The 11,894-nt window shown below is 37.0% G+C and overlaps 2 protein-coding genes across 2 annotated transcripts in view; both read right to left on the bottom strand.

The window, feature by feature from the left end:
• Positions 1–2,195, bottom strand: part of LOC107685899 (NACHT, LRR and PYD domains-containing protein 3-like) — a 57,836-nt gene extending 55,641 nt beyond the window's left edge. Inside the window, exon 1 of the mRNA XM_016482632.1 lies at positions 2,060–2,195. The gene's annotated coding sequence lies outside the window, so the exon portion shown is untranslated. The remainder of the gene's footprint in view (positions 1–2,059) is intronic.
• A 5,640-nt stretch (positions 2,196–7,835) lies between these two features.
• Positions 7,836–10,451, bottom strand: LOC107685879 (gastrula zinc finger protein XlCGF8.2DB-like). Its single transcript, XM_016482612.1, has 2 exons — positions 10,439–10,451; positions 7,836–9,448 (listed from the first exon to the last, which is right to left on the bottom strand). Exon 2 carries the CDS (start codon positions 9,441–9,443, stop codon positions 8,391–8,393), a length of 1,053 nt encoding a protein of 350 aa, XP_016338098.1. The 5' UTR covers positions 9,444–9,448; positions 10,439–10,451; the 3' UTR covers positions 7,836–8,390.
• Between the last annotated feature and the right edge of the window lie 1,443 nt (positions 10,452–11,894).

Consider the following 11,894-nt stretch of genomic DNA (forward strand, 5'->3'; position numbering starts at 1 on the left):
GGCCAATCACAATGCACTGGGTCAGCTGGCCAATCAGAGCAGACTGCGCTTGTCAAAGGAGGGGGCTTTGTTGAAAACGACGTGTTTGAGAGAGGCGGGGCATAGAGGACCAACAATAATGTACAGTATTTGAAAAATAATGTGTTTTTTGAACATTAAAGCATGTCAACATATTCTGTTACACCAAATACACAAAATAATGATCTTTAAAAAAGCATCATATGACCCCTTTAAATTACACACCAAGGACATGGATGATTTTCCCTAAAGAATGGCCCGGAGAATTAAACTAAATTAATTACAACTAAAATGTGAGTAGTGAGTTGTTCTGATTTTTTCAACATGTCTTCTGATATTCATTCATGTTTATTTCGTGCTAGAAAAGCGGAAAAGATGATTGATTCACATGCCGAATACAGTGATCTCACGCCACATTAGAGACCGGACAAACACATTTAGCTATTGTTTGTATTTCATGATAAAATTGACCGAATTTAAAGGCTACGATTTGTGTTACATTAAAAGTAACAAAACATGTTTATTGCGATTATTGTGTGTGCTACAAATAATGAATGGACTTGAAAACGTTAAATATTATTTCCAAGCGTTTATACGGCCAATAGAACAGCTTTTGAATCGTCCTGTAATGTTATTTACCTCAGAAAAGACAACAATAGGGAGCTGTGGAGCCCATATTAACCTATAACGTTTGGGGGGCCCGTACAAATGTTTTTGCATATGGGCCCGAGGCTGACTTGCTACGCCACTGCCTCCATTACAATCAGCATCCATCTAAACTTTACTGGTGAGAAACTGGTGTGCTTTATTCAGGCCATACAGACTAGTCCTGACTTCAGCCTAAAGATAATGAATAGAGGTATGTTTGTTCGAGCCCGGTCTCATGAAAATGCGTATAAATAGTACGCCAAATAATAATGAAAACTCGTGGTATTGATACACAAAAATGGATTTTGGCGTGCATATGATACGCATGTGTTTGGCGTGCATATAATACGCAGTTTTCGCGTGCATATGATACGAAATTTGTTGGCGTGCATATGATACGCAGTTTTCGCGTACATATGATATGCATCTACCCCACAACCCTAAACCTACCCATCGCGTAGCATATACACGCCAAAGTCCATTTTTGCGTATCAATACCACGAGTTTTTGTTTTTATTTGGCGTACTATTTATATGCACTTTCATGAGATCGGGTTGGTTTGTTCCCACCAATCGCTGCACAAGTTAAGGTTACGTATGATGACGAAAGCACATTAGTGCTCGCCCTCCCAGGACCTTAGAGATTGCACTGCAGTGCCTGCAGTTAAAAAAAAAAAAAATTTGTATGTAAGTCTATGAGGACACATAGGGACAATTCTCGGCCAGAGTGAAATTGCCCAAAAAGGGGCGGTACTCCGCATAATGAACAAACAGTCTACAACAGTAACAGCTAGCGAAAACTGGTTGAATGGGATAGAAAAAAATCCCTCCCTTTCACACTTTGGTGGTGCATCGCCCTATCGCCCTAATAAAGAAACTGCCCCTGTTTGCGTCTCTAGTATTTCCTCTCGTCCTACTACAAGCGCGTATCAGTGGGCGAGACTAAACATGCAGTTTTGTAGAAGCAAGTTTTGATCTTCTCCTGCAGTGGTGGGGCTTTCGCTGCACTATTAAATCATAAAGTGGCACATTCCAAAAGCGAGTCATTTTCTGAGCTTGGTTTCAATAAAAGCTATTTTTAAACTAACCAGAAGGTTATGAGTTTTGAAATGTACAGTATGTTTTTATAGTACATTGACCGGTTTTATGTCTAAAGATCAAGGGAAATTTGATTCCTAAGTTCATGACCCCTTTAAAAATAAGGTGCATATATTTTCGCTGAATGAGAAAGAGAAATAATTGGAGAAATAGATTACGAGCTGCCTTCACTCAAATACATGGGGAGAGTCATATGTAAACACAAATGCTGTTTAGAGGTTTGAAGAATCGCAGTCAGCACGAAACACCCAAGAAACTTTGCTCATTTGATTTAGGATGAAAAATATCATACATACCGATTCACATTCCCATCAGGTAGCTGCACACAAATTCCTGCTTTAGCATTTGTAAACGATTCTGTTAAAGATTTAAAGATATTCTGTATTGTAAATCATCGATTCAGTCTGTTTAAAATGGCAACATCAACTCTGTTCATTTACTTTCACTTTTACTCATGACTAAAGCAGCGTGTTATGAGTTGCCAGATCCTGCGAAAATGTTCCACATCCCAGCTAGCACTCTTTCATCATGGAGACGCCTCTATAATGCGCGTGTTATGTGGAAGACATATTTCTTTAAGAGGTTTGCTCTTCAAAGGCTGGGTCATTCTTGGGATTTGGTAATATTTCATGTTATGTAACATGCATAAGAATACAATTACCCTGCCTGATTGTTTGATGTATTTAGTTAATATATAATGTCTAACGGTGTATTATTTTGTTGCCTCATATGGGCAATTATGTAACTGTTGCATAGGTATTGCATTTATAACAATGAATTTAACATTTATAATACAATGAATATAACATTTACATCGTCCACGCTGGTGTCAAGGACGTCGCCTAGTAACGTTCCCAGGACGTTCCGAGACGCAAGATGTGGAGTTCTTTAAAGGGTTGGGGGACGTTATTTGAAGGACCTTCACAGAACATTCAGGACATTCTTGGGACGTTTAGGGGACCATTACTATAGGACGTTACCTATTGGTCTGTACACTTCATTCCCATAACGTTTGTAGGACCAACCTAGAATGTTTTTTTTTTTGGTCCTATTTAGGTCCTTCCATCACATTTACTGAATGTTTTCAGAACCTTTAGTAACACATTACAGGAAACTATAGGGGACCAAACTAGAATGTTACTAGTGCAGAACTTCTTTGAAACTGGTTCTTGGTCTGCAGAACCTTAATCAGGCACTGTGTTCATGCTTAACACATTCAAACATAAAATACAAAGCAGGAAAACATCATTCATTTATTCTGTGAACAAAAACAGATTATAAACGCATATTAAATGTGGTCATGCATAGGAAGGGTGGGGGAGAGAGAGAGGGGGAGCTCAGTCAATTCAATTCAGTTCAGATTGGCTTTATTGCCATGAAAATCTCCACAGTAAAGCATCACAATGTGTCCAAATAATGGAAACAGTAACAAGAACATGACGATTTATATTAATTATATATTCAGTGTGTGTGTGTGTGTGTGTGCCAGTCACTGTCTCCATCTTCAGGAGGTGTCCCAAGTTGTTCTTCCGCTGCCTGAAAAAAAAAGCAAATACCAATATTTAGCAATCACTTCAATTACTTTTTAATTGCTTTTAATTACACTTAGGTGTATAAGTATAGAGGACCAAACCTGCAAAAACAAAACAAAACAAAAAACATAAATTATATATATATTGAATAAGCTATTTCACATAACAGATGTTTATATATACTCCACAAAACACATAATAAAAATTACCCCGTTCAAAAGTTTACATACCCTTGAATCGTAATATTGTGTGTCTTTTCCTGGATGATCCACGACTGTTTTTATGTTTTGTGATAGTTGTTCATGAGTCCCTTGTTTGTCCTGAACAGTTCAACCGCCTGCTGTTCTTCAGAAAAATCCTCCAGCTCCTGCACATTCTTTGGTTTTCCAGCCTCTTCGTTCCTCCGCTGCCTGAAAAAAAAGCAAATAACAATATTCAGCAATCACTTCAATTGCTTTTTAATTGCTTTTAATTACACTTAGGTGTATAAGTATAGAGGACCAAATCTGCAAAAACAAAACAAAACAAAAAACATAAATTATATATATATATATATATATATATATATATATATATATTATTTTGCTATTGTAGAAAGACTCTAAAACCCTTGTTTGTCCTGAACAGTTCAACTGCAAACGTTTGATTTGTATCCAGACACTGCAGTGTCTCACGGTTGAGAACAGCTCAAGGAAAGCTGAACACATTGCGTACTGCTTCCTAAGAGAGGAAAATGAAAATATGCTGTCCCAAATGTGCAGCATCTTTAAGAAGGACAACTCAAAATGGACTGAGATCAAGCACTTTATACTGGACAAAGATTCCTCTGAGATAAAGGCCCTTCACAAAAACTTCAATGCAAAGCTGCTTTTATGCACTATCCATGTCATCAAAGCCTGGAAAAAAAAGATAGCTGAGTTTGTAGAGACGAAAAAGGAGATACTGTCAGTTCTGCGATCAATTCATCTGAGGCAGCATAAAATGACAATGTCCAAAAACTGAGAAACATTTGCCAAAATTAAGATTTTGTCCAGTACTTTTTGACACACTGGGACCCCTGTCAAGACATGTGGGCTTATTGTTACAGAAGAAGACTTCCTATAATGGGAAACAATATGAACAACAGACTTGAATCTCATTTTCAGAAACTGAAGAAAGTTCTCCATCAAAACCTCTCAATATCAGAAGCTGTAACACAGTTAGTGGAATTCATCAAGAGACGAGAATGCAAGTGTAAAAGTCAGTGTACATTACTTTGTGACACACGTGTACCTTCCAGTATTACCGAAGATTTTTCCAAGATACTGTCTGATCAAGCTTTCCAAATGGTATTGGGACAGTTTCACATCTCTGGAAAGAGTAAATATGAGTGTACCATCAAAGGTGATGATTTCACTGTTTCCTGGGTGGATAGGAGTACATTTGTTGAGCATACAGTGAACAAAGATATGACTGGATGTACTTGCAACTATTCTGTGAATTTCGGATTGCCCTGTGCACACATTCTCTTTTGCAGAATGCATCAAAAAGCACCACTCTTTGACATTTCACCGATCCATTCGAGATGGTTGAAGCACAAAGATGTCCCGAATATTGACATCCTTGAAAGCTCACAGAAAATCAACATATGCTCAAATAAAACACTTTCATTAAGTGCAAATGAGAAATATTCATGTGTGTACCCACTAGCTACAGAGCTAGCAATGCATGTATCTCCATGTGGTGGCAGAGTTTGAGTATAAAAGAGATCTATAGTCTTAAGTGTTTATTTATATTTTTTGATAGGTGCAATTTCAGGATTTTCATTGGGCTTTACTGCCAGTGTGTAGGTTCAGTCACTGGTTCTTAATTGCATTTAACATACCAGAGTGCAAAGTCTTTGTACTTGATTCACTCAAAAGCACATCTAAGCACCGTGAATTCCTGGCACATTGGTGGTATGTACTGTATTCTATACTCAACATTTTGTAGTGTATGGAGGTTGTGTAGGGCACAGGTTTTCCCATGCACCTCATGGACCAGGTTTATTACCCCTCTTTCACATGTCTACAGTCAGGCTTAAGACAGTTCCCAAGCTCATTTCTTTGCTTCATTTTTTGTCAGATGCTAAGACGCTTAGCATCTGATGCTTGATGCTTGAACGCTTGACCTGTCTTCAGTACCCTAGTTATCTTTAATTCATACACTGTTAAAAATGTTAGTGTGAAATTACAGTATATTCCTGATTAATAATTGCATGACTTTCACAGTAATTCCACAGTAGGACTTCTCTTGTATCTAACTGTACTCTTGGAATATCATACTGTAATTCTACAGTGCATATGTACTATGAAGGTACCCAGCATGCAGTGCGGCATGAATAGATTATGCAGTGGAGTTTCTTGATTCTTGTTGGTTTTATCGGTGCTGCTGAACTTATTTTTGGTTCACTTTTACCAGTTTGTGTTGTTTATTTTGTAATGTTCAGAATTTATTGTTTTTATTATTATTATTATTTGTTGAGTCTCAGCATTGTTGTGTTTTGTATGTCGAGAATTGATGTCTGTGGATCATTAGATGATGGAAGAAAAAAAAATCTTGTTTCAGTGTACTTTTTATGTACGTCTCAGAAATATACTTTATGTACTTAACAGAAAAAACGTAGTTGTAAACTATATGTGTACTTAAATTTAGGTATTGTTACACTTAAAGTATACTTAAAAATAAACTTTTATACACTAAAAAGTGGGTAGTTTAGTCCCAAGTAGTATTGAAATAGTACACTTACAAGTATACTACTAGTGCATACATATACTTAATAAATTAACTTGATGTATGCTTATTTTTTGTACGGTTGGACCATATGAATAATTTATTTAACCATTGAATAATTCAGTCTTAATCAGTCATGTTGTGTGAATCTTTATTGTTGGTCTTTTATTGTAGTGCCTTTAGTTTTTGATTACTTTATTTCACCTGGTGTAAGATGACTCTTTTCTTTCCAACAGCAATTTCATGAAGACACAAGCCTCTTTAGGGATTGAAACCCTAGATGGTTGGACTCTGAGTTCCATCGATGTTACAGTCCAAACATATGGGTCAAGCTGTGGCATCTTTCTTTCGATGGTTAGCTGCCAACTATTTGATAATAGCATGCCAATTTATAAAATTAAAATTATGAAAGATTGCAGTTTGTTTCAACTATTGGTTCTATTCTAATATTGTTTTTTTCTTTTGTCTTCTTCTTTAAAATGTTGACTGTGTTTAGAATTGATCTTAAGAATTAAATTCAAGGTGTAACTTTTTCTGTGCCATCCAGATTAATATGTAGAGACGACTATATGTAAACCATTCTAAGTAGTGTTTTTTTTTTTTTTTCCAGAATGCAGAGTCCCTGCTGCTGAATGTAAAGCCCAACGTCTCCCAGCAGAAAGACATTGGCTCACTCAGACAATACATTAAAGACAAACTTTTTCTGGAAGGCAAGTAACATAATCCAAGGTGCCCCCTATCCCAGATAAATATGCAGACACTACAACAAGCCACTCACTCAAGTTTTAAAATTGTATTTCTTCCCAGAATGTAAAGTCTTTGCCGCAGAAGATGAAGTATATTTTTAAACCTATATAAGGATACAAATATCACAATTACGCAAAAATAAAAATAGAAATAAAAACCACCTACAGCCACATCTGACAATTACAAAAAGAATCAATATCTTAATTAAGACCAGGATATGAGAGAGCATTCCATTTATGTATCCAATAAGTTTCTCATCTAAGTCTCCACCTCTGGAATTGGACATATGACATTCAATGGCCTGTATAAAATGTTTTGCCATCGGAGAATTCATGTTACCAGTCCGTATCGCATATCTATGTTCAGCCAATCTGTCACGTAACCTCTTAGTGAGGGCCACATAAAAACAATTACACAGACATTCCAATCTGTAAATTACATGTGTGGAGTTACAATTAATAAAATCTGTGATCTCAAATTAATGAATTAATTCAGAAGAAGATATTGGAGTTAATGTTACACAAAATAGCTGTTTTGTTTTGCTATTATCTTATAATTTTTCTTAAATAAATGAATTACATGTCATTAATTCTGTCACGAGGTAAATAACAGAGATAAAGAGATTCAAAGCAGCTTTACAGTGTTAACAGGAAAATGATGCATTGTTTATGTCAATTTTGTAACTGTTTAGCAACAAGTCGATTCAGTTCAGTTGTAAAAAATCAGTTACGAATTTAGTTCATCTATACAGCAGCTCTGGAGAAAATGTCATCGTCCAGCTCAGTTCAGTTCTCATGCAGTAGTGTCAATGCAGTCAGATCAATAATATAGCTGAATAGGTGACCCCAACTAAGCAAGTCAGAGGCGACAGCGGCATAGAACCCAAACTCCATCGGTGACAGAAATGGAGAAAAAACCTTGGGAGAAACCAGGCTCAGTCGAACGCATGCCAAATATTTAATCCAGTTCCATCTGGTCAAACATCGAATTCATCACGCCGGTATGGAGATGGGTTTTTTTAGTTAGAAATTAGTGTGGACAAGGCATCAAACTGCAGATCAATGTGTTCATTCACATGAAGAAATCATGAGCATGTCATTCTCCAATGTTTTGAGGTCCTCGAATCATCTTAAAAACTAAAACGATGCAATGCCTTTAACACGAGTTGATGAGTTTGTGTGGAGTAAGGCGATCCAACGTCCTTGTTTTCGAGGGACAGTCCAGGTTTTTGTTGTTTTATCCCCAACTAGAGCCATCATCAGAAATGTCCCCGTTTTAAAACACCCCATCACAAAAAAAACGACCAACATATATGACACGGAGCAACGCCTCTAAATAGTCTAAATTAAAGGGTGTCTGCTTAATATTTGAGACTATAGCAAAGACGATGGCAAGGATATAAAAAATATAACAATACAAATAAAATAAGTGGTTATAAAGTCGAATCAGATGAAGCTCACATTCAGTTGTGGTGTGAAAGTAGCCTTGATTTCTAACAGATACACATGTTCTATTGCCGTACTCTTTAACAAAGAACACCAACAGGTTCTGAAAAATACATGACTTTTCATAGGTATGTGTAAGTGTGGTGTTTGCATTACACTGAAATGTCTTTCTTTAGAATGAAATTGCTTTTTCTAAATGTCTTGTCACACTGTGGAAAACAGCATTTTCTTTGCATATGCCGTTTCAGTTCTGTGTGATATGTGAAACTCTTCTCACACTGAAGACACTTGTAAGGCTGCTCTCCAGTGTGAACTCTCATGTGAATCTTAAAATTTCCTTTAAGTGTGAAACTCCTTCCACACCGAGGGCAGGTGAACGGCTTCTCTCCAGTGTGAACTCTTATGTGATTCTCAAGATTGGCTCTTTTTGTAAAACTCTTTCCACACTGATTGCACATGTAAGTCTTCTCTACGATGTGAATTTTTACATGATTCTTAAGGTGATTCCTGTCTGAGAAACTCATTGGGCACTTACGACATCTAAAACAGTTCTCTCCTGAGTGAATCCTCATGTGATGTTTAAAGCCTACTTTATATCTGTAACTCTTTCCACACTGATCACAAACAAAAGGCTTCTCTCCCTTGTGAATTGTCATGTGAGACTTAAAACTTGCTTTTCGTGTGAAGCTCTTCCCACACAGTTTGCATTCGTAAGGCTTCTCTCCAGCGTGATTTCTCATGTGGGCATCAAGTTCTTTTTTCTGTTTAAAACTCTTCCCACACTGAGAGCAGATGAACGGCTTCTCTCCGGTGTGAACTCTCGTGTGAATTTTAAGACTTCCTTTAATTGAGAAGCTCTTCCTGCACAGTTTGCAGGTGTGAGGCTTCTCTCCGGTGTGAAGTTTCAAGTGGGCATTAAGGTTTTTTTTCTGTGTAAAACTCTTTCCACACTGAGGGCAAGTGAACGGCTTCTCTCCAGCATGGATTCTCAAGTGGACTTTAAGGCTGTCTTTTCGAGTGAAACTTTTTCCACATTGTTGACAGGTGAAAGGACTCTCTCCAGTGTGAACACTCATCTGGACTTTAAGGTTCCTAGATTCTGTTTCATGATCCTGTGAGTAACTAAAAGTTTTTTCCCCAGTCATGAAATCTTGATCTTTCTCTTCCATTTCATTCAGTTCTTGACTCTCCTCTTTCAGTGGCATCAGGTCTAGGGTGAACAGAAACAAAAACAAGTCAACACCAGTTTAAATGGCACAAAGCAACAGACATGAAAAAAGATGTGAAACATAAAATCCAACATGTATGCAAAGTTAGGTTTTTGTGATTTTTTTAAAAAGAAAAAGAGAGAGAGAAAAGACACGGTCTCCGGTCGGACTCGGGCTGAGAATTCTGATAAGCTGTTGGACAAGGGCCGGGCTAGGGCCTGTAAGTCTCGGGCATGTCTTACATCTCAGGTAGGTCCTTCAGGGTGTCCTGGAGGGGTGAGATGTTTAAGCTGCAACATCTAGCTACTGGAGTGCCTCAGGACTCAGTGCTTGGACCACTTCTCTTCTTCTTCTAGGATCTGTCATTCAGAAACATGACTTTTCCGATCACTGCTATGCTAAAAACACACAACCTCTAATACCAGCAAGATGATCCAATGGTAGCTGCTCACATCTCTGCCTGCCTGACAGACATTTCTTGCTGGATGAATGACCACCACCTTCAACTCAACCTTGCAAAGACAGACCTGCCACTTCATCACAACCTCTCTATTCAGCTAGGTTCGTCAACCATTACTCCCATCCAGAACAGCCAGGAACCTCGGAGTTGTGACAGATAATAAGTTAAACTTCACAGACCACATTGCTAGAACTGCCCAGTCTTGCAAATTTTCCTTACACAACATTAGGAAGATCAGGCACTTGTCTAGTCCAGTGGTTCCCAACCCTGGTCCTGGAGGCACCCCAACACTGCTCATTTTGTATGTCTCCTTTCTCTGACACACCAATTTCAGGTCTTGGAGTCTCTACTAATGAGCTGATGACCTGAATCAGGTGTGTTTGATTAAGGAGACATGCAAAATAAACTAAAATTTATTGTTTATCCTCATTTAATGTGTGACGACATTTATTTTGTCACGAGACAGATAATGGAGATAACGAGATTCATGACACAGAATCACTGAAGAAAGACTTTGAGAATGAAAACCAACCTGTTTGTTCCTCAGTATCTTCATGTTTGACTCTGAAAGCTTCTTCAATCTTCATGTCTTCACTCTCCTCTTTAATAAACGCCATCTTTATAATAGTGCGTCTCTCAGTCGCTTCAGTGCGAGTTTTTCTGTTTAAGATCAGAATAATTAACAGAAAGATAATAAACCCAAACTAGATCTCTGGGGTGTCTCAATCAGCTCCCTAGTTCAGTAGTCAGCACACTAGTAAGGGAGTCAGTCAGAGTGAGAGTTAATGCACTTAAATCACATGATTAGACAAAAACACTCAAAACTAGCACTACAAATTAATAAATGAACACAGATTATACAGACATTTAATATTTAGGCATTTATGATCTACATTTGGTATGTATTGATTTGTAGATTATATTGAATTATTGACTTGTCATTCCAGATGTGTGTGTTGTTGTTCTTCTTGTATTTTCACTGCTGTACTGCAGGTGTTGTCAGCGTGCTGCGATTCCAGCGCTTACAAACAGTGAAGCATTTTCACAAGCATTTGATTCAGTTGAGTCTCAGCGGGTTCAGAAAAGCTCTGTTTCTCTATCAGAATTTAAAAATGACCAAACAGTGTGTTTATAATGTACTGATTCACAAAAAAAGGGAACGAAATGAGACGCATCTTTTTCTGTTACTCATGTGTGGATGTGCTTTACTCACAAAAAAAAACTATGTTCATTAATGTTATTATATGCATTATAAGATTAGATTTAAAAAATAAGTTATTAATTTCAAAGTTCTCTATGAAACCATACAAATGGGTTGTATTGATTTAAACTCTTTAAAAGGTTAAAAACACAAACCTTTCTTCAGCAGAATCACAGATGCAGGATCGCGGCGCAGACTTATGACATCATGTCACCGTGCCAAAATAAAAGTCCTGTTTACACACTAAAAATAATAGAAATTCACATAAAGAAAACACATAGATAAAGGTTTGATTCAAAGGATAAAACACAGATTCAAAAAGCTATCAATATCACAGATCTTTACTAAAGCTTCTGGCTAACATTGACTAAAATAATCATGTCTTTCATAGTCATATTTAATTTTCTATCAAAAACTTTACCATTCCAAAAACATGCACAATAAATACCACCTTAAAAATATTAAGAAGTCAGAAATAGCTTTATTACCAAGTATGTTTACACAGACAAGGAATTTGACTTGGCGACAGTAGCTTCCAGTGCAGAAGAAAGTACACACATAGTGCAAACATACATGATAGTGCAAACATACATAGGAATTATAACACTAATATAAGAAAAACTAAAAATTAAATAATGCATTATATACAGAAGTAGACATATAGAGAAAAAACATGTAATTGTTTAAATTAATGTACAGATATGTTATTTACAAGTGTGCAGTTTACAAATGTACAAATTTCGGATTCTTTGTATGTGTCCGTTATGATGGACAATGTATAGTTATG

The sequence above is a fragment of the Sinocyclocheilus anshuiensis genome, unplaced genomic scaffold (genome assembly GCF_001515605.1).
Source record: "Sinocyclocheilus anshuiensis isolate Anshui unplaced genomic scaffold, SAMN03320099.WGS_v1.1 scaffold1074, whole genome shotgun sequence".
NCBI lineage: Eukaryota > Metazoa > Chordata > Actinopteri > Cypriniformes > Cyprinidae > Sinocyclocheilus > Sinocyclocheilus anshuiensis.

Excerpts from the sequence above, each read along its gene's own strand:
- LOC107685879 (XM_016482612.1), bottom strand. The coding sequence starts at position 9,443 with ATGCCACTGAAAGAGGAGAGTCAAGAACTGAATGAAATGGAAGAGAAA.